The following is a 24,951-nucleotide window of genomic DNA, read 5'->3' on the forward strand; positions in this document are numbered from 1 at the left end:
ACATCCGAGCTGAGTTGTGTTTTTCTGAAGAGATTAAAGAGAGGGTTAGAATATCAAAAGTGCTGTTTGAATCAGGGCCATCTTAGACTTGAGGGAAATGGGGACTGATTGTGAAAAGCTTTCCGTCTATCTGCTTCTCAGTGTTAGAGGCGTCACTACAGACAGTTAGATTTCAGGCTGTATCACAACCGGCCGTGATTGGGTGTCCCACAGGGCGGCGCACTAAGGTTTAAAAACTGTAAGGTTTAAAAAAGTTTTCCAGAAAACCTGGTTGGAGGATTCTGCATTTCCTGCTTATTTCCTTCTGTTTCTGTGAATCTTCCAACTGGGATTTCTGGAAATTGAAAACCTGGGAATTTTGGGGAAGTTACCAGAATTTTGCAACCCTACCCATCACACACTCACGTCTGAGCTGTGAGCTATTTTTCCTGTAACGGCAGGTCTTTGCTTCTCGCCCACCTTACGGTCCAAGCACGACGGCACCTCACACTAACATTCTCGCTCATGCTCACATTGTGTCTGCAGAGGTGTGAGTTACATAATTGAAAACCAATGTGTTTTTCTCCTCTCCGGTTCCTCTGACCTGCCCTCTTGCCTCCTCCCACCTCCCCCTTGCCTCACCCTCATCAGTCTTTTTGTGAGCCCCTCTGGGCAGAACTGCAGGGGGACGCTGGCCCAGAAAATAGGTCACACCTTGGTGGTCTTCTCACCTCGACAGTATCAGAAAAACACTCTCGACTTCCTCCGGAGAGGACTCAACACTTCCCCTGTGTGTCTGTCCGGCTGCTTCCCCTGGAACATACACACACAGAGTACACAAACACAGAATACAACACATAGAGAACACAGAACACATCACACATAACCCAACACAGAACACACACACACATAACACAGAACACACAACCCAACACAGAACACACACACACATAACACAGAACCTATCACACAGAACAACCCAACACAGAACACACACACACATAACACAGAACACATCACACACAACCCAACACAGAACACACACACACATAACACAGAACCTATCAACACACACAACCCAACACAGAACACACACACACATAACACAGAACACATCACACACAACCCAACACAGAACACACACACACATAACACAGAACCTATCACACACAACCCAACACAGAACACACACACATAACACAGAACATATCACACACAACCCAACACAGAACACACACACAGAACACAGAACATATCACACACAACAGAACATATCACACACAACCCAACACAGAACACACACACACATAACACAGAACACATCACACACAACCCAACACAGAACACACACACACATAACACAGAACCTATCACACACAACCCAACACAGAACACACACACACATAACACAGAACCTATCACACACAACCCAACACAGAACACACACACACATAACACAGAACCTATCACACACAACCCAACACAGAACACACACACATAACACAGAACCTATCACACACAACCCAACACAGACACACACACACATAACACAGAACATATCACACACAACCCAACACAGAACACACACACATAACACAGAACATATCACACACAACCCAACACAGAACACACACACACATAACACAGAACATATCACACACAACCCAACACAGAACACACACACATAACACAGAACATATCACACACAACCCAACACAGAACACACACATAACACAGAACCTATCACACACAACCCAACACAGAACACACACATAACACAGAACATATCACACACAACCCAACACAGAACACACACATAACACAGAACCTATCACACACAACCCAACACAGAACACACACATAACACAGAACCTCATCACACACAACCCAACACAGAACAACACACACATAACACAGAACATATCACACACAACCCAACACAGAAACACACACATAACACAGAACCTATCACACACAACCCAACACAGAACACACACATAACACAGAACCCATCACACACAACCCAACACAGAACACACACACACATAACACAGAACATATCACACACAACCCAACACAGAACACACACACACATAACACAGAACCTATCACACACAACCCAACACAGAACACACACACATAACACAGAACATATCACACACAACCCAACACAGAACACACACACACATAACACAGAACATATCACACACAACCCAACACAGAACACACACATAACACAGAACCTATCACACACAACCCAACACAGAACACACACACACATAACACAGAACACATCACACACAACCCAACACAGAACACACACACACATAACACAGAACATATCACACACGATCCAACATAGAACACACACACAGAACATATCACACACAACCCAACACAGAACACACACACACATAACACAGAACACTTTCTGTTATGAAAAGATCAAGACCACATCTCTCTGGCTGACGAGCTGGCGGGGTAATTAGGAGATTGAATGTTCTCGTTAACAGTACGTTCCTGTCAGGATCATGTGGGCTGTTTGATTATGCAAAAGCATATTAGGGCCAGAGTGAAGAGTCAGGCTAGTCGTCAGGCCTAATGACATGCCATTCCTCTGTGTGAGATGGGGAGGGGAGGGGGGGAGGGGAGGGGAGGGGAGGGGAGGGGAGGGGAGGGGCAGCCATCTCTGCTGTCAGGCCCTGGGAAGGGACGAGTCTCTGTCAGCCAGAGATGTTCATTAGAGAGAGAGACTGTGCTGTAATTACATCAATGCTCTAAAAGAGGCATAGACACACTGACTCCACTTGTTGCTTTAATTGCACACTGTAATGATGCTGGTATTAGTTAAATTGTTAGAGCACTGCACCGGTATACTGAGTAAATCAGTGGAAGTCCTCATCGGTGTATTTGAACACCATTTTAACATATTAACAGATTGACTCGGAAAGTCACAGTAAAACAACAAATGCAAATTTTCTTGCAATGAGTATTGATTGGATATGAATATGAGAGTGAGAAGGATAGTTTCCAACCCCCCACAAAATGTCACGGCTCACTTTGAGTGTCTGAAAATATTTTGAACCCTTTAAGGGTTCTTCAAATTGAAACTGTGGGGGGAACCCTATAAGTTCAAAGAACCCCTTTTAGTGGGTCCTCGAAAAAAACTTTTTGAAGAACTTTCTGGGTTGATTCTTTAACTACCCCTCTTTGTGTAAATGTGATAAATATATATTTTTTTTTATAAATTAGCAAAAGAAATTAAAAACATGTTTTGCTTTGTTATTATGGGGTATTGTTTCTAGATTGATGAGGGAAAAAAAACAATATAATACATTTTAGAATAAGGCTGCAACGTAACAAAATGTGGAAAAAGTCAAGGGGTCTGAATAAAGACCCCAAAAATGAGCAGTTCAGTTGTCTGTATGCAATACAGCTAGCGTTCAGCATATTCTTCGCCTACATATTTTTACCTCATTGTTGATTCATATCCATCGAATTGTGTCCATTTTCTGTTTTTAGAAAGATTGGCATAAATATGTAAAGATAGATGGTATCATCATAAAACAATATCAATGTAGATCATACAAGGGATAAACATGACCTTAAATTGAGGAGATCTTTACATGTTTCAGTGCCTGCACCCCCACCAACTAAGGAGGTTCCTCAATGAACCCCACCTCCTATGGGGTTCTTGGAAGAACCTTTTGGGGTCCATTTTCAGTGCCAAGAACCCTAAGATTCTTTGAAGAACTTTGCAGATCTTAGAAGAACCGTTGTTGAACCCCTCATTTTTAGAGTGTAGCAACTGGTATCTTCTGGGGCCAGAAGAAAATACAGGGGACACATTACAGAACCACATCTCCCAGAGAGCAATGCTGTAAAGCTCTAAAGAAGCTGGTCTGTCCCCAGAGTAAAGCCGTTGACATCCCCTCCACGACACCCAGCTGAGATAGTCTCCCCACGCTAAATGGAAATATGGCACAGAGAGCCTCCACCAAGTGGAGCTCACTGGCTGCTGCTAACTCAGTTAAGAAGCATGCACAACTGGGCCTGATCGAAACGATAGTGAGCGTTTTAAGGCGCCCTAATTATTTAATTTGAGTAAATGATTGTGCCCCCTCTCCCCTGTCAGTTTATCGACAGTGTGACCGGCCCAGCCCCCGGCCCAGCACAGCGTGTGTGTGTGCTGATAATTAGGCGAGTGAAGGCTCAGCATGGAAGAGAGGACCTCCCGCCTACCCTAACCTCTCACAAGATACAGTGTGTGTGAGTGAGTGATTGCATATGTGTGTGTGCACATACATGCATGTCTATCTATGTGTATGTGCTTATGCACGCATCTTCACAACCTCGCTCTCCTCTCTCTCTCTCTGCATAAATGGGAAGGCTGTTTGTCTCTCTCTCTCTCTCTGTGTCTCTCTCTCTCTCCCTCTCTCTCTCTGTATAAATGGGAAGGCTGTTTGTCTCTCTCTCTGTGTCTCTCCCTGTCTCTGTCTCTGTGTCTCTCTCTCTCCCTCTCTCTCTCTGTATAAATGGGAAGGCTGTTTGTGAAGGCTGTTTGTCTCTCTCTCTGTCTCTCCCTGTCTCTGTCTCTCTCTGTGTGTCTCTCTCTCTCCCTCTCTCTCTCTGTATAAATGGGAAGGCTGTTTGTCTCTCTCTCTGTGTCTCTCCCTGTCTCTCTCTGTGTGTCTCTCCCTGTCTCTCTCTATCTCTGTATAAATGGGAAGGCTGTTTTGTCTCTCTCTGTGTCTCTCTCACTCTCTCTATCTCTGTATAAATGGGAAGGCTGTTTGTCTCTCTCTGTCTCTCTCTCACTCTTTCGCTCTCTATCTATCTCTGTATAAATGGGAAGGCTGTTTGTCTCTCTCTGTGTCTCTCTCACTCTTTCTCTCCCTCTCTCTATCTCTGTATTAATGGGAAGGCTGTGTATGTCAGATCCCAGAGCGTGTCGATAGAACACTAGAACACTGTGATGATCTCCTGCTGAGCAGCCTCTGGGTTCAACTAGCTTAGTCTGGGATGACAGTGAGTGACATGTTTCCTCTGTGTGCCCGCAGGTTTCCCGGCGACGGCGTACGGACCGGTGGCGGCAGCGGCGGTGGCAGCAGCGCGTGGCTCAGGTAGGGGGGCCCGAGGAAAAGGCGGCTACATGGCGTACCCGCAGAACACAGGGCCAGGTAAACTCTGCTCTGTCCATGTTCTGTGTGGCTGCTGCTCCCTCCAGCTTCTCCCGCTCCTCTGCTTCTCCTTAGCACACCCATGGAGACATACTTTATGTAGTCCACACACATTGGAGCCCTCAACACTTCTTCTCCAATCCTAACATGGTCTAAGAATGACTGGCCAAAATATTTGGGTGTTTAGGACATAAAGTAGCTCAATTGATTTCGACCAAATTAGAAATGAGTGGCTGAATTCAACTTTTGTGTAGTTCTTCATTGGCGGTGTGATGCGATATGTCTGCCTTAGCCCTCGGTGACTAACACGGCTCCTCCAACCATAAAACTCACTGTACACACACATAGCACTGATTGATTAGCTAACAATGTACACACACACACTTCTCCCTGTTTCTCACTCGTCATTGATTCACCAGTCAGCTACATTAACAGATCTGGCTCTGTCCTTCTCAATAGCACTAAAGCAATCAATAGCACTGAATAACAACCTTGGTGTTTGAAATTGACAGGCAGCATCCAAGCTCTAGGGAAGACTGTTTTTCTTAATCGGACTCAGGTCATCTGTCTCTGAGTTCTACAGTGCCTCCCGTTGGTGGAGCCTCTGCTATATGTGCTCGTGGTCCTGCAGTATGATCATGTGAATGTAAACCTCAAAGTCCTGGTGAAAACTGTTTGGAAATATATCCTGACCCGTCAATACACTCAGGCGCGTTCACCCCCACACACACACCCATTCTCTTCAGCGCAGGGAACACAGGAAGCCAATCAGATGTTATTTCTCTCCAATCAGGCCTCTTCAAAACAAGCAATCTGCCAGAGAATGAGGAGGTGTGAGATGCATGGGGCCCTTCATGTACTGCTGTCAGATTGTAACACAACTCTGGGTTGTCTGACAGGGGATGTATGAGGAGGAGGTGAGGACAGAGGTGTAGTGAGGTAATGACAGGGGATGTATGAGGAGGAGGTGAGGACAGAGGTGTAGTGAGGTAATGACAGGGGATGTATGAGGAGGAGGTGAGGACAGAGGTGTAGTGAGGTAATGACAGGGGATGTATGAGGAGGAGGTGAGGACAGAGGTGTAGTGAGGTAATGACAGAGGTGTAGTGAGGTAAGACAGGGATGGATGAGGTGAGGACAGAGGTGTAGTGAGGAGGAGGTGAGGACAGAGGTGTAGTGAGGTAATGCCAGGGGATGTATGAGGAGGAGGTGAGGACAGAGGTGTAGTGAGGTAATGACAGGGGATGTATGAGGAGGAGGTGAGGACAGAGGTGTAGTGAGGTAAATGTTGACCTCACAGGTCTGCTGCAGACTAGGTAATGAGCCATAGGGGACTGTCTCAGCTCTGAGGTTCCAGACACCTGCAGCCCCGTAGTTTACTGCACACATTTTACATTTACATTTGAGTCATTTAGCAGATGCTCTTATCCAGAGTGACTCACAGGAGCAACTAGGGGTAAGGGCCTTACTCAAGGGCACATTGACAGATTTTTCACCTCGTCAGCTTGGGGATTCGAACCAGCCATCTTTAGGTTACTGGCCCAACGCTCTTAACCACTATGTTTCCTGTCACACGCACACACATGCACACACACACACACACACACACACACACACACACACACACACACACACACACACACACATGGTAGATAAACAGGGTTGGTTGCTGAGGAAGACGCAGCATGTTTAAACATGACCTTCGTCTCAGCTAATCTCCCGCCCGTCTCCTCTCCGAGCTGCAGCGCCGTGCTGTGCCTGGGTGGACGGGTGCATCTCATTACCGCCCCGCCGCGCTCCTATTTACCCATACGCTTAACATCCCACCGAGCGAGCCTTATACCCCTGCCTCTGTCTTCTCTTCGCCACGTGGCTGGCTGCTCACTGGCGTCCCTGCCTGCTCCGCAGAGAGCCAAGGGTAAGTGAAAGACAGTCCCCTATCCCCAACACGGGGCTGTGTCACCCTTTTCTCCTCTCTGGCTCTGACAGCCCACGGCTTAATGACAGCGGACAGATGGACACCGCGCTCACATGGCCTCCCTCTCCGTGACAGGGCAGTGCTGCTGCTGATGACGGACGGGGTTTTTAACTCCTCCGTGAAGCCCTTTTATTTACTCTCTGACTAACGTAATCCCAAGGACTGGCCTCGCTATCACGCCATAACAATGTAGCCCTGAATGACAAGAGTGTAGTCAGAATGTTACTCCATGCCTCCCTTCCCAGTGTTTGTCCTTCTGTGCGAATGTAATAGATGAGGAGCCTCTATTACGGAGGTCATCTGAGAACATATTAGAGGATGGACGTATCGAATAGGGATGGCTGTTTGACAGTCACTGATGAATGAAACGTCCTGGAGAAGTTATTGCTTTGTTGGTTTATTACTGGGATATAATCCATAGAGTTGATCAGTGAGGAGACAAAAGCAGTTGTTATTGATGGATCCTCTGTGGCCCTGTCATTCCTATGGACAGAGTGCTCGATCAGGAAATCTAGGGTCTGGTGCACTCTGACCTGACTTTATTGGGCTCCTGAACAATGGGATCAGCCATTACAGTGAGATGTTTGATCACTGGATCGTTCCTCTGATCCTCCAATAGAAGGAGGTCACTCATCGGAGTGCTGTCTTTTAGATTGGCTCGTTAGCTCGTCATCACTGGGGTCCTTATTGGAGGTGTGCAGGTGTGCTTTTCAACTTGTTGCTTTAGTTTCAAACAGTATTCTATGGGGGATTTCTAAAGCCCCATAACTCTGCATTACAGAGAGGGCGACTGTAGCAGATACACACGCTGCAATACCATACCTTTGAATGCAGAGTGGCAGCATTGTTTCTGTTGCATCAGCCCCATCATGCACCTCTCTCCTAGAACTGAGGAGCTGCGTGAATGTCATGTCAGCCTGGAGTTTAGGCCTTGTTGCCCTTCCCCTCTGATCTCCCCTCCTCCATCGCCTCGGTCCCACTCAACAGAGATATTTCTGCCTGCTCTGTCTCTCCTTCGGGCCCTTTCAGCTCCCTCCAGAGGAATGAGCTCTTATTATGTGCATCGGAAATGAGTGGGATGTTTCAGAGTCTCAGATGAGATGGCTGCTTCTTTTCTCAAGGCCTCCGCTTGTAAACCTGCATCGTGAATCGATCGCCATGGAATTTCTGCTGCCGAGCTCATTAGGGCCGAGGATGATCTTTTGAGCTTTTATCTTCTTTTTTTATTTTTTATTCTTTATGTTTTGCTTACTCTACCTCTTAACTGTTAACTGCTATCTCTCACTCTCTCTTTCCCTCTCTACTATTCTCTCTCTCTCATTTGTTTCCCCAACCTCTGCCTCCCCTTCTATCTCCCACCCTCACCCTTTCTCTCTCTCCCTGTCTCTCTCCCTGTCTCTCTCCCTGTCTCTCTCCCTGTCTCTCTTTCTGTCTCTCTCCCTGTCTCTCTCCCTGTCTCCCTCCCTGACTCTCTCCCTGACTCTCTCCCTGTCTCTCTTTCTGTCACTCTCCCTGACTCTCTTTCTGTCTCTCTCCCTGTCTCTCTTTCTGTCTATCACCCTGTCTCTTTCTGTCTATCACCCTGTCTCGTTCTGTCTATCACCCTGTGTCTCTTTCTGTCACTCTCCCTGTCTCTCTATCTGTCTATCACCCTGTCTCTCTCCCTGACTCTCTCCCTGTCTCTCTCCCTGACTCTCTCCTGTCTCACCCTGTCTCTCTCCCTGTCTCTCTCCCTGTCTCTCTTTCTGTCTCTCACCCTGTCTCTCTCTTTCTGTCTCTCACCCTGTCTCTCTCCCTGTCTCTCTCCATGTCTCTCTCTCTGTCTCTCTCCCTGTCTCTCTTTCTGTCTCTCTCACCCTGTCTCTCTCCCTGACTCTCTCCATGTCTCTCTCTCTCTCTGTCTCTCTCCCTGTCTCTCTCCCTGTCTCTTCCCTGTCTCTTTCTCCCTGACTCTCTCCCTGTCCTTCTCCCTGTCTCTCTTTCTGTCTCTCTCCCTGTCTCTCCCCTGTCCTGTCTCTCTCTACCTTTCCCTGTCAATATTTCTCTCCTCTGTCTCTTTCCCTGTCTCTCTCCTGCTCTACCTTTTCCTGTTTTGCTCTCTCTCCCGTCTCTTTCCCTGTCTCACTCTCAGCCTTTCCCTCTCCCTCTCTCTCTCTCTTTACCTTTCCCTGTCTCGCTCACCTCTCTCTCTCTACCTTTCCCTGTTCTTCTCTCTCTCTCTACCTTTCCCTGTCCTTCTCTCTCTACCTTTCCATGTCCTCTCTCTCTCTCTACCATTCCCTGTTCTTCTCTCTCTCTACCTTTCTCTGTCCTCTCTCTCTCTACCATTCCCTGTCCTTCTCTCTCCCTTTCCCTGTTCTTCTCTCTCTACCTTTCCCTGTCTCTCTCTCTGTCTACCTTTCCCTGTCCTCTCTCTCTCTCTACCTTTCCCTGTTCTTCTCTCTCGTCTCTCTCCCTTTCCCTCTCCCTGTCTCTCTCCCTACTCATTCCCTGTTCTTCTCTGTCTACCTTTCCCTGTCTCTCTCCCTGTCTCTCTACCATTCCCTGTTCTCTCCCTGTCTACCATTCCCTGTTCTTCTCTCTCTATCTACCTTTCCCTGTTCTTCTCTCTCTCTCTACCTTTCCCTGTCCTTCTCTCTCTACCTTTCCCTGTCTCTCTACCTTTCCCTGTCCTGCTCTCTCTATCTACCTTTCCCTGTTCTCTCTCTCTCTCTCTACCTTTCCCTGTCCTTCTCTCTCTCCCTGTCTTCCCTGTCTCTCTACCTTTCCCTGTCCTGCTCTCTCTCTCTACCATTCCCTGTTCTCTCTCTCTCAACCTTTCCCTGTCCTCTCTCTGCTCTACCATTCCCTGTTCTTCTCTCTCTACTTTTCCCTGTTCTTCTCTCTCTCTACCTTTCCCTGTCTCTCTCCATGTCTCTACCATTCCCTGTTCATCTCTCTCTCTACCTTTCCCTGTCTCTCTCTCTCTCTAGCATTCCCTGTCCTTCTCTCTCTACCTTTCCCTGTCCTGCTCTGTCTCTCTTCTCTCTACCTTTCCCTGTTCTTCTCTCTCTCTCTACCTTTCCCTGTCCTTCTCTCTCTACCTTTCCCTGTCTCTCTCTCTCTGTCCATTCCCTGTTTCTCTCTCTCTCTCTACCTTTCCCTGTTCTTCCCTCTCTCTACCTTTCCCTGTCTCTCTCTCTCTCTTTCTACCATTCCCTGTCCTTCTCTCTACCTTTCCCTGTTCTTCTCTCTCTCTCTACCTTTCCCTGTCCTGCTCTCTCTCTCTCTACCTTTCCCTGTTCTCTCTCTCTCTCTACCTTTCCCTGTTCTTCTCTCTCTCTCTACCTTTCCCTGTCCTTCTCTCTCTACCTTTCCCTGTCTCTCTCTCTCTACCTTTCTCTGTTCTTCTCTCTCTCTCTACCTTTCCCTGTCCTGCTCTCTCTACCATTCCCTGTTCTTCTCTCTCTACCATTCCCTGTTCTTCTCTCTCTCTCTCTACCTTTCTCTGTCCTTCTCTCTCTACCTTTCCCTGTCCTCTCTCTCTCTACCTTTCCCTGTTCTTCTCTCTCTACCTTTCCCTGTCCTCTCTCTCTCTCTACCTTTCCCTGTCCTCTCTCTCTCTACCATTCCCTGTTCATCTCTCTCTCTCTACCTTTCCCTGTCCTCTCTCTCTCTCTCTCTACCATTCCCTGTTCTTCTCTCTCTCTACCTAGCATTCCCTGTCCTCTCTCTCTCTTTCTACCTTTCCCTGTCCTCTCTCTCTCTACCATTCCCTGTTCTTCTCTCTCTACCTTTCCCTGTCCTTCTCTCTCTACCTTTCCCTGTCCTCTCTCTCTCTACCTTTCCCTTTCCCTGTCCTCTCTCTCTCTACCATTCCCTGTTTCCCTCTCTCTCTACCTTTCCCTGTCCTCTCTCTCTCTCTACCATTCCCTGTTCTTCTCTCTCATACCTTTCCCTGTCCTCTCTCTCTCTACCTTTCCCTGTTCTTCTCCTGTTCTCTCTCTCTCTACCATTCCCTGTTCTCTCTCTCTCTACCTTTCCCTGTCCTTCTCTCTCTACCTTTCCCTGTCTCTCTCTCTACCTTTCCCTGTCCCTCTCTCTACCTTTCCCTGTCCTCTACCTTTCCCTGTCCTCTCTCTCCCTACCATTCCATGTTCTTCTCTCTCTCAACCTTTCCCTGTCCTCTCTCGCTCTACCATTCCCTGTTCTTCTCTCTCTACTTTTCCCTGTTCTTCTCTCTCTCTCTACCTTTCCCTGTCCTCTCTCTCTCTCTACCATTCCCTGTTCATCCCTCTCTCTCTACCTTTCCCTGTCCTCTCTCTCTCTCTAGCATTCCCTGTCCTTCTCTCTCTCTACCTTTCCCTGTCCTGCTCTCTCTCTCTCTCTACCTTTCCCTGTTCTTCTCTCTCTCTCTACCTTTCCCTGTCCTTCTCTCTCTACCTTTCCCTGTCCTCTCTCTCTACCATTCCCTGTTTCTCTCTCTCTCTCTACCTTTCCCTGTTCTTCCCTCTCTCTACCTTTCCCTGTCCTCTCTCTCTCTCTTTCTACCATTCCCTGTCCTTCTCTCTACCTTTCCCTGTTCTTCCCTCTCTCTCTATCTTTCCCTGTCCTGCTCTCTCTCTCTCTACCTTTCCCTGTTCTTCTCTCTCTCTCTACCTTTCCCTGTTCTTCTCTCTCTCTCTACCTTTCCCTGTCCTTCTCTCTCTACCTTTCCCTGTCCTCTCTCTCTACCTTTCTCTGTTCTTCTCTCTCGCTCTACCTTTCCCTGTCCTGCTCTCTATACCATTCCCTGTTCTTCTCACTCTACCTTTCCCTGTTCTTCTCTCTCTCTCTCTCTACCTTTCTCTGTCCTTCTCTCTCTACCTTTCCCTGTCCTCTCTCTCTCTACCATTCCCTGTTCTTCCCTCTCTCTACCTTTCCCTGTCCTCTCTCTCTCTCTACCTTTCCCTGTCCTCTCTCTCTCTACCATTCCCTGTTCATCCCTCTCTCTCTACCTTTCCCTGTCCTCTCTCTCTCTCTACCATTCCCTGTTCATCCCTCTCGCTCTACCTTTCCCTGTCCTCTCTCTCTCTCTAGCATTCCCTGTCCTTCTCTCTCTCTACCTTTCCCTGTCCTTCTCTCTCTACCTTTCCCTGTCCTCTCTCTCTACCATTCCCTGTTCTTCCCTCTCTCTACCTTTCCCTGTCCTTCTCTCTCTACCTTTCCCTGTCCTCTCTCTCTCTCTACCTTTCCCTGTCCTCTCTCTCTCTACCATTCCCTGTTCATCCCTCTCTCTCTACCTTTCCCTGTCCTCTCTCTCTCTCTACCATTCCCTGTTCTTCTCTCTCTCTCCATACCTTTCCCTGTCCTGCTCTCTCTCTCTACCTTTCCCTGTTCTTCTCTCTCTCTCTCTCTCTCTCTACCTTTCCCTGTCCTGCTCTCTCTCTCTACCTTTCCCTGTCCTTCTCTCTCTACCTTTCCCTGTCCTCTCTCTACCTTTCCCTGTCCTCTCTCTCTACCTTTCCCTGTCCTGCTCTCGCTCTCTCTACCTTTCCCTGTCCTCTCTCTCCCTACCATTCCATGTTCTTCTCTCTCTCCACCTTTCCCTGTTCTTCTCTCTCTCTACCTTTCCCTGTCCTTCTCTCTCTCTGCCTTTCCCTGTCCTTCTCTCTCTCTGCCTTTCCCTGTCCTCTCTCTCTCCTTTCCCTGTCCTCTCTCTCTCTCTAACTTTCCCTGTCCTCTCTCTCTCTACCTTTTCCTGTTCTTCTCTCTCTCTCTCTCTACCTTTCCCTGTCCTGCTCTCTCTCTCTCTCTACCTTTCCCTGTCCTGCTCTCTCTCTCTCTCTCTCTCTCTACCTTTCCCTGTCCTTCTCTCTCTCTACCTTTCCCTGTCCTCTCTCTACCTTTCCCTGTCCTCTCTCTCTACCTTTCCCTGTCCTGCTCTCGATCTCTCTACCATTCCCTGTTCTTCTCTCTCTCTCTACCTTTCCATGTCCTCTCTCTCTACCATTCCCTGTTCTTCTCTCTCTCTCTCTACCTTTCCCTGTCTCTTCTCTCTCTCTCTCTCTCTCTCTCTCTCTACCTTTCCATGTCCTTCTCTCTCTCTGCCTTTCCCTGTCCTTCTCTCTCTCTGCCTTTCCCTGTCCTCTCTCTACCTTTCCCTGTCCTTCTCTCTCTCTCTGCCTTTCCCTCTCCTTCTCTCTCTCTGCCTTTCCCTGTTCTCTCTCTACCTTTCCATGTTCTTCTCTCTCTCTCTACCTTTCCCTGTCCTTCTCTCTCTCTGCCTTTCCCTGTCCTTCTCTCTCTCTGCCTTTCCCTGGTCTTCTCTCTCTCTCTACCTTTCCCTGTTCCTCTCTCTCTCTACCATTCCCTGTTCTTCTCTCTCACTCTACCTTTCCCTGTCCTTCTCTTTCTCTCTACATTCCCTGTCCTCTCTCTCTCTACCTTTCCCTGTCCTGCTCTCTCTCTACCTTTCCCCGTTCTTCTCTCTCTACCTTTCCCTGTCCTCTCTCTCTCTACCTTTCCCTGTCCTCTCTCTCTCTCTACATTTCCCCGTGTCTCTCTCTCTCTCTACATTTCCCTGTTCTTCTCTCTCTCTCTTCCTTTCCCTGTCCTCTCTCTCTCTCTCTCTCTACCTTTCCCTGTTATTATCTCTCTCTACCTTTCCCTGTCCTTCTCTCTCTCTACCTTTCCATGTCCTCTCTCTCTCTACATTTCCCTGTCCTCTCACTCTCTACCTTTCCCTGTCCTTCTCTCTCTCTACATTTCCCTGTCCTCTCCTCTCTACCTTTCCCTGTCTCTCTCTCTCTACATTTCCCTGTCCTCTCATCTCTCTCTACCTTTCCCTGTCCTCTCTCTCTCTCTACATTTCCCTGTTCTTCTCTCTCTCTCTACCTTTCCCTGTTCTTCTCTCTCTCTACCTTTCCCTGTCCTTCTCTCTCTCTACCTTTCCCTGTCCTCTCTCTCTCTCTATCATTCCCTGTCCTTCTCTCTCTCTCTACCTTTCCCTGTCCTCTCTCTCTCTACCATTCCCTGTTCTTCTCTCTCTCTACCTTTCCCTGTCCTTCTCTCTCTCTCTACCTTTCCCTGTCCTTCTCTCTCTCTACCTTTCCCTGTCCTTCTCTCTCTCTACCATTCCCTGTCTTTCTCTCTCTCTCTACCTTTCCCTGTTCTTCTCTCTCTCTCTACCTTTCCCTGTCCTGCTCTCTCTCTCTCTACCTTTCCCTGTCCTGCTCTCTCTACCTTTCCCTGTCATTCTCTCATCCCTCTTTTCTCTTCTCTGTCTGCCACACCCTCCTTCCCTTGTGAGTAAGTGGTTGTCAGTAAGACTCAGTGGGAGCGGATCAGTCTCGTCAGCTGAAGAGACTCATTACATGTCTGGTTCTCCTGGCCAACAGTCCCTTGGTACACAATAAGTGCATTGTGCTGAAGGTTAACGTGGCTTTAGTTCCCTCCAATATTATTTCTGGAATAAGCACATCTCTCAGGGCCTTTTCTATGGCCAATCAATGCTGTCTTTAGGCCCCCAGTGACCTGTGAAACACTGAGGATATGCTTTAATGTGACCTTTCCCACTGCACAGTGCACAGTATAATGCTTTGGTAGTCATATTTCTATGCCTGAAATGGACCCCATACTGTATAATAGTGCTATTAAGCAGCACCTGCTAGTGTAACATGTTGTTTTCAGAGGGAATTAAACAGTGAAATAGGTTTAGGGATGTGTTGTTTTCAACATACACAATTTACACTCTGCAACATTGTTTTTGAAAGAAAGGCACATTTTCCGTCCATTAAAATAACATCAACTTGATCAGAAATACAGTGTAGACATTGTTAATGTTGTGAATGACTATTGCAGCTGGAAACAGCAGATTTTTTATGGAATATCTACATAGGCCTACAGAGGCCCATTATCAGCAACCATCACTCCTGTGTTCCAATGGTACGTTGTGTTAGCTAATCCAAGTTTATCATTTGAAAAGACTAATTGATCATTAGAAAACCCTTTTGCAATTATGTTAGCACAGCTGACAACTGTTGTCTGATTAAAGAAGCAATAAAACTGGCCTTCTTTAGACTAGTTTAGTATCTGGAGCATCAGCATTTGTGGGGTTGATTACAGGCTCAAAATGGCCAGAAACAAACAACAACTCTTCTGAAATTCATCAGTCTATTCTTGTTCTGAGAAATGAAGGCTATTCCATGCAAGAAATTGGCAAGAAACTGAAGATCTCGTACAACGCTGTTTACTACTCCCTTCACAGAACAGCGCAAACTGGCTCTAACCAGAATAGAAAGAGGAGTGGGAGGCCCCGGTGCACAACTGAGCAAGAGGACAAGTACATTAGAGTGTCTAGTTTGAGAAACAGACGCCTCACAAGTCCTCAACTGGCAGTTTCATTAAATGGTACCCGCAAAACACCAGTCTCAACGTCAACAGTGAAGAGGCGACTCCGGGATGCTGGCAGTTTTCAGCTGTGGTAACATAATTGCAACAGGCTTTTCTAATGATTAATTTGCCTTTTCAAATGATAAACTTGGATTAGCTAACACAATGTGCCATTGGAACACAGGAGTGATGGTTGCTGATAATGGGCCTCTGTACGCCTATGTAGATATTTCATATAAAATCTGCTGTTTCCAGCTGCACTAGTCATTTACAACATTAACAATATCTACAATGTATTTCTGATCAATTTGATGTAATTGTAATGGACAAAAAACGTGCTTTTCTTTCAAAAACAAGGACATTTCTAAATGACCCCAAACTTTTGAACGATAGTGTACATCTGTGATGATGTATCATTGACATAGATACAGTTTACATACACCTTAGCCAAATACATTTAAACTCAGTTTTTCACAATTCCTGACATTTAATCCTAGTTAAAATGTTCTGTCTTAGGTCAGTTAGGATCACCACTTTATTTTAAGAACGTTTAATGTCAGAATAATCGTAGAGAGAATGATTTATTTCAGCTTTTATTTCTTTCACCACATTCCCAGTGGGTCAGAAGTTTACATACACTCAATTAGTATTTGGTAGCATTGCCTTTAAATTCTTTAACTTGGGGCAAACGTTTCGGGTAGCCTTCCACAAGCATCCCACAATAAGTTGGGTGAATTTTGGCCCATTCCTCCTGACAGAGCTGGTGTAACTGAGTCAGGTTTGTATGCCTCCTTGCTCACACACCTTTTTCAGTTCTGCCCACAAATGTTCTATAGGATTGAGTTCAGGGCTTTGTGATGGCCACTCCAATACCTTGATTTTGTTGTCCCTTAAGCCATTTTGCCACAACTTTGGAAGTATGCTTGGGGTCATTGTTCATTTGGAAGACCCATTTGCGACCAAGCTTTAACTTCCTGACTGATGTCTTGAGATGTTGTTTCAATATATCCACATAATTGTCCTACCTCATGATGCCATCTATTTTGTGAAGTGCACCAGTCCCTCCTGCAGCAAAGCACCCCCACCACATGATGCTGCCACCCCCGTGCTTCACGGTTGGGATGGTATTCTTCAGCTTGCAAGACTCCTCCTTTCTCCTCCAAACATAATGATGGTCATTATGGCCAAACAGTCATATTTTTGTTTCATCAGACCAGAGGACATTTCTCCAAAAAGTACGATCTTTGTCCCCATGTGCAGTTGCAAACCATAGTCTGGATTTTTTATGGCGGTTTTGGAGCAGTGGTTTCTACCTTGCTGAGCGGCCTTTCAGGTTATGTCGATATAGGACTCGTTTTACTGTGGATATAGATACTTTTGTACCTGTTTCCTCCAGCATCTTCACAAGATCCTTTGTTGTTGTTCTGGGATTGATTTGCACTTTTCGCCACAAAGTACGTTCATCTCTAGGTGACAGAACGCGTCTCCTTCCTGAGTGGTATGACGGCTGCGTGGTCCCATGGTGTATAAACTTGCGTACTATTGTTTGTACAGATGAAAGTGGTACCTTCAGGCATTTGGAAATTGCTCCCAAGGATGAACCAGACTTGTGAAGGTCTACAATTATTTTTCTGAGGTCTTGGCTGATTTCTTTTGATTTTCCCATGATGTCAAGCAAGAGGCACTGAGTTTGAAGGTAGGCCTTGAAATACATCCACAGTTACACCACCAATTGACTCAAATTTGGTCAATTAGCCTATCAGAAGCTTCTAAAGCCATGAATTTTCCAAGCTGTTTAAAGGCACAGTCGACTTAGTGTATGTAAACTTCTGACCCACTGGAATTGTGATACAGTGAATTTTAAGTCAAATAATCTGTAAACAATTGCTGCAAAACGTACTTGTCATGCACAAAGTAGATGTCCAAAATCCCCAGGGAAACTGTTATCCTATGGTTCTATTCTGCCTTAAAGAGAAACAAGAGGTTCTTATGTAGATGGGTTTTTCAGTATTCTCCTCCACTGAACCCTGGCTGTTTTGTTTTCCACTGATCAACCCACAGCTTGCTTGAAGAGGGAAATCATTTGGCACATTTTGACACATTATCTGAGATCATTATCCATTTCCTCCCAACAAGCTCTGTGATCCTGGGAAGTGCCCCAGAGGAGTCTGGGATTGGCTGCGTTTGCTGGGCTAAATTAATCTAGCTCCCCGGGCCCCACGGGTGCTCAGGTCCGTCCGTTCGCCCCAGATGCTGCTCCGCTTAGCTTAGCTCAGTGACGAGCCCAGAAGAGCATCACATGTCCTGGGTATAGCATGCCAAACCAATCCATGTGACAGTGTTTTCCCCCAGCTTGACTGGGGCCCAGGGAGAAGATGTGACACTTTGGGGATGGCAAGGTGTCCCTGTCCCCTTCTCGCCTGCTCCTGTCCTGTCCCAGTGCAGTTGCTCACACAGCTGTGGCTGGCAGATGTTCGGGGGTCACTGGGGAGAAGTCCCTGGTGGTTGATCCATGCTGAGCCTCTCCCAATGGGATTCAGGCAGGCTTGAGTCATGGCCTCACTTTGGTTTCAGTAGAAGTTGGAGCAACTTATGAATATTCATAGCTATACCTTATAAATCACGAGTCACTCATAAACACTCATTAACACTAACCAAAACCCTTGTCAAAAAGTGAATGTTGTGTTGTTAGAAGGACAGTATAGGACCAGAACTGTTCTATTGTTCCATAGGTCTCCTGACTCACACCTGCAGGAGGGAAAGTAGCCCAGTCACACATCACATTGTCACATGGCTGATTAGACGCCTGTCATTCACTATCAGACAACATTAAAAACGGTTATTTTCCTGTGATGAGGCACTTCTGGAAGCTATCAGTGTTTGAAAAAGGATTGCGAGGAAGAAAGAGAGAAAGAATGAAAGCCTAAAGGAGAACAAAGGCCTGGGTATGGGCTAGCAAATGCAGGAATAAATCATCTGTTAAAATTCATTAGCCAAGCCTCTCTGAGCATAAAATGACAAGACATTAAATATGTATTATTTATGAAATGCCGCTGTCTTTGAAAAGGGGGTCTAGTGCTGTTAATTAGTCACCCATTCAGTCAGAAAATACTATTTCAAATGGAAAGTGAAAGCTAGTCTCGGCAGCCCAGAAAGCGGCCGTTTTTTATTTTTAAAATGGCATCGATGGAAATAAAGTAGCTAATTACAGTTGCTGTGAAATTCAAAGCTAATTTGGGAAGCTGTATGACAGGTATATTGACGTCCTCTGCGGTTTGATGTGTGCTTATAGCCACCAAGGAATTCAGAGGGGGCAGGTGAGATGATTAGGAGCAAACATTGCTCTAGGTCTGTGCGTGTGTGTGTGTGTGTGTGCCAGTGACAGCGTGTGTGTGTGTGCGCACATCTGTGACAGAGTGTGTGTGTATTAATGTGTGTGTGAGTGTTTGTGTGTATTTTGGGGAATTCAGTGTCAGGATAATCACAGACTTGTGCACTCTTAAACACTTCGTCCTCTCTCTAAAGTGGTTGAGGAAATATCCCCTACATTTACCATGAACATGATAGGCTTCTTTGTCTGTTTTCTTCAAAGAGATGAGTAAAGTAGCAAGTTTCAAGGCAGTGGTTTAGAATCGCTCCTTAGAGGCAGTCATCTGGTAAAGTGGAAATGAGACAGGAGCATATATCTACTTGAAGAAAGCCACCCTCGTGATGGCAGTATGCTATGAGAGATGCAGCCTCTCCAACCCTGGGCAGTAAGTTCTGAGCTGGCCGACGAGAGCTGCCCACTCCCACCCCAGCAGCCCCTGGCCAGTGGGAAAGAGGGAGAGAGAGAGGGAGAAGAGAGGGATAATTATCAGTATAAATGGAGCTCGGCGAACGATTCGCACTGCTGGGCCGCCTGATCTGGTCGCCAAGGCAACCTCAACCTGCTAATTTGTTTTGTAGATGAGTAATTACATCCAATTAGACCAGTGTGGGGAGAAAAAGAAAGTCCAAAGAAGGGGCCATTGTTCCAGTTAGATGGTGTGAATATTAATAATGGGATGGTCTCAGGCTCATAACAGATATGATCGGTGATGCTGCTGCAGCTGTGGGGGCCTAATGCCCAGCCTACCTGAGACATCACTCTACAGAGATGATGATCTATCGATGCGTGTGTGCGTGTCCCCTCCACTGACCCCATGTCCAGTTTAAACTCCTCAGTATAGGGTTCTAGGTAGTGGGTATAGGGTTCTAGGTATCCCTGAGGTCGTGCACAGGTGTCTGAGCATCCACCTTTACCTAACCATGAAAGACCAAGGGAAGACGTATTACACTGGAGCACAAAGTGTCCTCCTCAGTTGAATAGTCACGTACTGTTATTGTAGAAGACTTTCAGTGCTGTGACTGTCTGTAAAGCATTGTTTTATGGCACTGTTTCTGTCCTCAGTCACCTCAATCAGAATGTACATTTTTATGTTCCACACTGGTGAGTACTGATAGCCACAATGCATTTATTATCTACAGACCAAAAACTGAGAAAGGGTCTAGGTAATGTGTGAATGCTCCTTGCATGTTAAAGTGGTCAGAGAGACATGCAGTATTGTGTTCTATTCTAAGAAAAAAAGTCATTGTGCGATATGATATTCCATCCTGGCTTATTATTATTCATTTGTCGTAGTTCCATTGATTGGACCAGATGTTCCTTTAATATAGAAATACAGTACTGTAGTTTATAATGAGCTTTACTCCAAAGCACCACAGGGATTGTATGCATACACACATATACAAGCCCCCGTCCATCCCCCAACAGAAGTGCGCTAGTGTAGAGAAATGGGAGAATTAGGCCCTCTCTAACAGCTTGGTAAAAAACATATGTCTGTTAGGATGATCAAAGGAAAGCCATTATTTCTACATCTTTGATGTTCAGCCACTTTTCGTCACTCTCGTTCTGTTTCTCACCTTCGCCCAAGTGAAAGTAGCTTAAATCATTTGTTTGCTCTGAAAAGAAAATTAGTTGGGGAAGATAATCAAGCTATTCTGCCTCTCCCAGATGGCAGCTTTGGTCCATAGAAGGGAGCGTTTTCAGTGAGCCTAATTTTATTCATATCCTCTCCCACTGGTGGCACTATCATTAGACGCAATCTACCTGAACAATAAAAGTAATTTTGCCTGGCTTTATTAGATAAGACCCTCCCGGCAGTGAGAGGCCTCATGCCAGCAGCTGAGGACTAATTGTCCGTGTCAGCGCAAACAAAGCCACCATGTGTATTTGTTGTGTCTGTGGATGTCGTCTTTGTGTCCTGTCGTTCCCGCTATCCTGGAATTGGTGGAATTATGCAGATTGCAACAGGAAGCTGCCATTGTCGGGGGCCTGGCAGCCGGTACCATACGGATGTGGCACGGGTGGTGTGGCTGGGCCAGGGACAAAGCAGGGCCTCCCCCTCCCTCCCCTCCCTCAGCCGAGCACCTCTCAGCCGTTTAACTAATGGGGGAGATTGTGGCAAGGCCTTTGTAAAGGTCGCTGCTTGTTTGTTGTTAAAGATCTAATTAGGAAGAGGAGAGGAAGCAGAGGAAGCTTGTCTAATTAGAGATGAGCATGGGAAAACCACCTCGGAAACTCAAGGACGGACGGCTATTAGCGTGGATGTCACAAACGGATTAAACACAAGTGTCCCTAGTTTTCTCCTGGTGTCCTTAATGATTAAAGCTGGGCTGAATGCGTATCTCCCGTGAAAGTCGCCTGAAGGCGGCATTCCATAACACAGGCAGAAGAAAGGAGGATGGTGTGGGCAGGGGTGAAGATAAGGAGGTGGAACACTCAGGAAATTTGGTCCCTTATCCTTTTTCCCCAGTCCCGGAAAAGAGCACATCCTTCAGAGAAAAGCAGTGACCCTGTGAAATGCCCTCGTCCATAATTCAACCTGGCCCGTTCTCATTCCCGTGCTGCAGAGGGAGTGTCTCCCAGGTCGTTGGTGTGTGTAAGAGAACGTCCCTGCCTGGGAGTACTGGCTCTGTGGTTGGTGGCATGGCTGTGGTGTGGGGTACAGAGGAGGTGCAGCTGGATTTAATGTTACTGGAGCACGTGCAGAATGCTGAATGGCCACCCGTGTGACAGTCGGGCACAGACAGACAGACAGACAAAGACAGACAGCAGCCAGCCAGGCAGCCTCCAAAACTAAAATACAGAGATAGACTGAGGGTTGAGTGCAGATCACTGGTGACTCAGCACCTGTCCCTGGGTCCTGTCATATCCTCTCTATCACACTGAGAGGAGACAGCTCTGTCTGATACCACTGTAGTCATAACAGCTCCTTGACATTCTCTCATTTCTAGACTTGTTTGGAAGACTTGTCTTAGGTTACAAAGATTTACAGTTGAAGTCGGAAGTTTACATACACCTTAGCCAAATACATTTACTCACTTTTTCACAGTCCCTGACATTTAATCCTAGTAAAAATGATCTGTCTTAGGTCAGTTACGATCACCACTTTATTTTAAGAATGTGAAATGTCAGAATAATCGTAGAGAAAATTATTTATTTCAGCTTTTATTTCTTTCATCACATTCCCAGTGCGTCAGAAGTGTACATACACTCAATTAGTATTTGATAGCATTGCCTTTAAATTGTTTAACTTAGGTCAAATGTTTTGGGTAGCCTTCCACAAGCTTCCCACAATAAGTTGGGTGAATTTTGGCCTATTCCTTCTGACAGAGCTGGTGTAACTGAGTCAGGTTTGTAGGCCTCCTTGCTCACACACGCTTTTTCAGTTCTGCCCACAAATGTTCTATAGGATTGAGGTCAGGGCTTTGTGATGGCCACTCCAATACCTCAACTTTGTTGTCCTTAAGCCATTTTGCCACAACTTTGGAAGTATGCTTGGGGTCATTGTCCATTTGGATGACCCATTTGCGACCAAGCTTTAACTTCCTGACTGATGTCTTGGGATGTTGCTTCAGTATATCCACATAATTGTCCTACCTCATGATGCCATCTATTTTGTGAAGTGCACCACTCCCTCCTGCAGCAAAGCACCCCCACAACATGATGCTGCCACCCCCGTGCTTCACGGTTGGGATGGTGTTCTTTGGCTTTGCAAGCCTCCCCCTTTTTCCTCCAAACATAATGATGGTCATTATGGCCAAACAGTTCTATTTTTGTTTCATCAGACCAGAGGACATTTCTCCAAAAAGTACTATCTTTGTCCCAGTTGCAAACCGTAGTCTGGCTTTTTTATGGCGGTTTTGGAGCAGTGGCTTCTTCCTTGCTGAGCGGCCTTTCAGGTTATGTCGAAATAGGACTCGTTTTACTGTGGATATAGATACGTTTGTACCTGTTTACTCCAGCATCTTCTTAAGGTCCTTTGCTGTTGCTTTTCACCACAAAGTACGTTCATCTCTAGGAGACAAACACGTCTCCTTCCTGAGTGGTATGACGGCTGCGTGGTCCCATGGTGTTTATACTTGTGTACTATTGTTTGTACAGATGAACGTGGTACCATCAGGCATTTGGAAATTGCTCCCAAGGATGAACCAGACTTGTGGAGGTTATTTTTCTGAAGTCTTGGCTGATTTCTTTTGATTTTCCCATGATGTCAAGCAAAGAGGCACTGAGTTTGAAGGTAGGCCTTGAAATACATCCACAGGTACACCTCCAATTGACTCAAATGATGTCAATTAGCCTATCAGAAGCTTCTAAGGCCATGACATCATTTTCTGGAATTTTCCAAGCTGTTTAAAGGCACAGTCGACTTAGTGTATGTAAAACTGGAGGTGAAAGTACGGTTTTATCATTCTTTTTTATTCTTGCATCGACCCGTTCACTCATTCATTCCTTTATCTTCCCATTAATGTTGCCCTTCTCTGAGTTCTGAGTTGTCATCATTTTCCTCATTGGTAAAGACTGATCAGTTTTCGGTAGCAGTTGTTTAAGAGAGATGTAAAGGGGTTATTGCGTTATGGAGCTTTGTTCCACGTCTCAGGGTTTACTGTACATGACTGGAAGTCTGCCATTTTAGGAGCCCATTATTTAAGAAGTGGGAATGGAGCCCGAGTAGCGCGCAGTGAAACTGTGAGGCCCTAAAGCGCCGGCTAAGGAACACGCCTGGTGTTTAGATTCCATTTGGCAGCTGCTGACAAGCTCATTATGGCAGTCTAGGTGTGGCACGGCTTTGATCGCCTCTTCAGTTGGAGACTCATATAAAAAACAAGCACACAGCAGGGAGACCTGCCGTGAAAAGAGCCGCTGACGCCAATCTCAGCTTTTCCTTGAGTGGATTAACTCCCCATATTGAAGAGGTGCGAGAGGGAACAATTGCCTTTAATGGCTCTCTTTATAAGAGCAGCTTGTCTCAGATTAAGAGGACAAGCAGTAAATGTCAGCACGTCTTATTGCTGAATGACGATTTCTGAAGCGTTGATAATCCTCCATCTGTGTGGAATGAGGGCCACGTTTGAATGGCCCAATAAGTGTGGAGTGTTTTGGAGCCCTGCCTTTTGGTAATGGTCAGTAAACATGAATGTGTCTCTTTGTTATCCAACCCAAAGAAAATGTCACATGCATAGACCTCAATATGTAGTAGTAGTGGTTCAAAATCAGAGGCATGAAATTAATTATTGATTTGTACGCATTCTACATTTTCCTCCCGTTGAATGATGTGTTTACATCAGATATGTCCAGTAAGCATTGTAGTCGTCAAATTAAAGATGTATTGACCTGTGTTTTTAATGATTCTCCAATTTCATCCCTCTCTCTGAATTGCAGGACAATGTGAGGGAATCAGGTTAGATTGATTCATGTATAGGATTTAGAGACAGCTAGTCTACTACCTCAAAAAGCTCCTACTTCACTGTTTGTCTTATGATTGTTACTAGCCAGTTAACCATCCTATTATCTTAGACAGTCAGCCATCCTATTATCTTAGACAGTCAACCATCCTATTATCTTAGATAGTCAACCATCCTATTATCTTTGACAATCAACCATCCTATTATCTTATTTAACACTCAACCATCCTATTATCTTAGACAGTCAACAATCTTATTCTCTTAGACAGTCAAACATCTTATTACCTTAGACAATCAACCATCCTATTATCTTATTTGACACTCAACCGTCCTATTATCTTAGACAGTCAACAATCCTATTATCGTAGACAGTCAAACATCCTATTATCTTAGACAGTCAACCATCCTATTATCTTAGATAGTCAACCATCCTGTTATCTTAGACAATCAACCATCCTATTATCTTATTTGACACTCAACCGTCCTATTATCTTAGACAGTCAACAATCCTATTATCGTAGACAGTCAACAATCCTATTATCTTAGACAGTCAACAATCCTATCATCTTTGACAGTCAACCATGTAATTCCACTAAATGGGTTGGGTCCCCTATAGAGGGATGATGCGTTACCCTGGTTCTGACAGACTCCTACACCTCAGACACTCAGACTGGCAGCAGGATCTGCTGGGGA

The 24,951-nt window shown here is 46.0% G+C and overlaps 1 protein-coding gene across 16 annotated transcripts in view; it reads left to right on the forward strand.

Moving 5' to 3' along the window:
* LOC112257639 (RNA-binding protein Musashi homolog 2) overlaps nt 1-24,951 on the forward strand; it is a 432,435-nt gene that overhangs the window by 392,501 nt on the left and 14,983 nt on the right. For 10 of the 16 annotated variants that reach the window (XR_006084054.1, XR_006084058.1, XR_006084056.1 and 7 more), the window contains exon 11: nt 5,040-5,159. Coding sequence is in view for 9 of the 16 variants with exons in the window: in XM_042326705.1 (XP_042182639.1) it covers nt 5,040-5,159 (120 nt within the window). In the remaining 7 variants the exon portion in view is untranslated. The remainder of the gene's footprint in view (nt 1-5,039; nt 5,160-24,951) is intronic. The other 6 variants (XR_006084059.1, XR_006084057.1, XR_006084060.1 and 3 more) reach the window with 1 other exon arrangement.

The sequence above is a fragment of the Oncorhynchus tshawytscha genome, linkage group LG09 (genome assembly GCF_018296145.1).
Source record: "Oncorhynchus tshawytscha isolate Ot180627B linkage group LG09, Otsh_v2.0, whole genome shotgun sequence".
Lineage (NCBI taxonomy): Eukaryota > Metazoa > Chordata > Actinopteri > Salmoniformes > Salmonidae > Oncorhynchus > Oncorhynchus tshawytscha.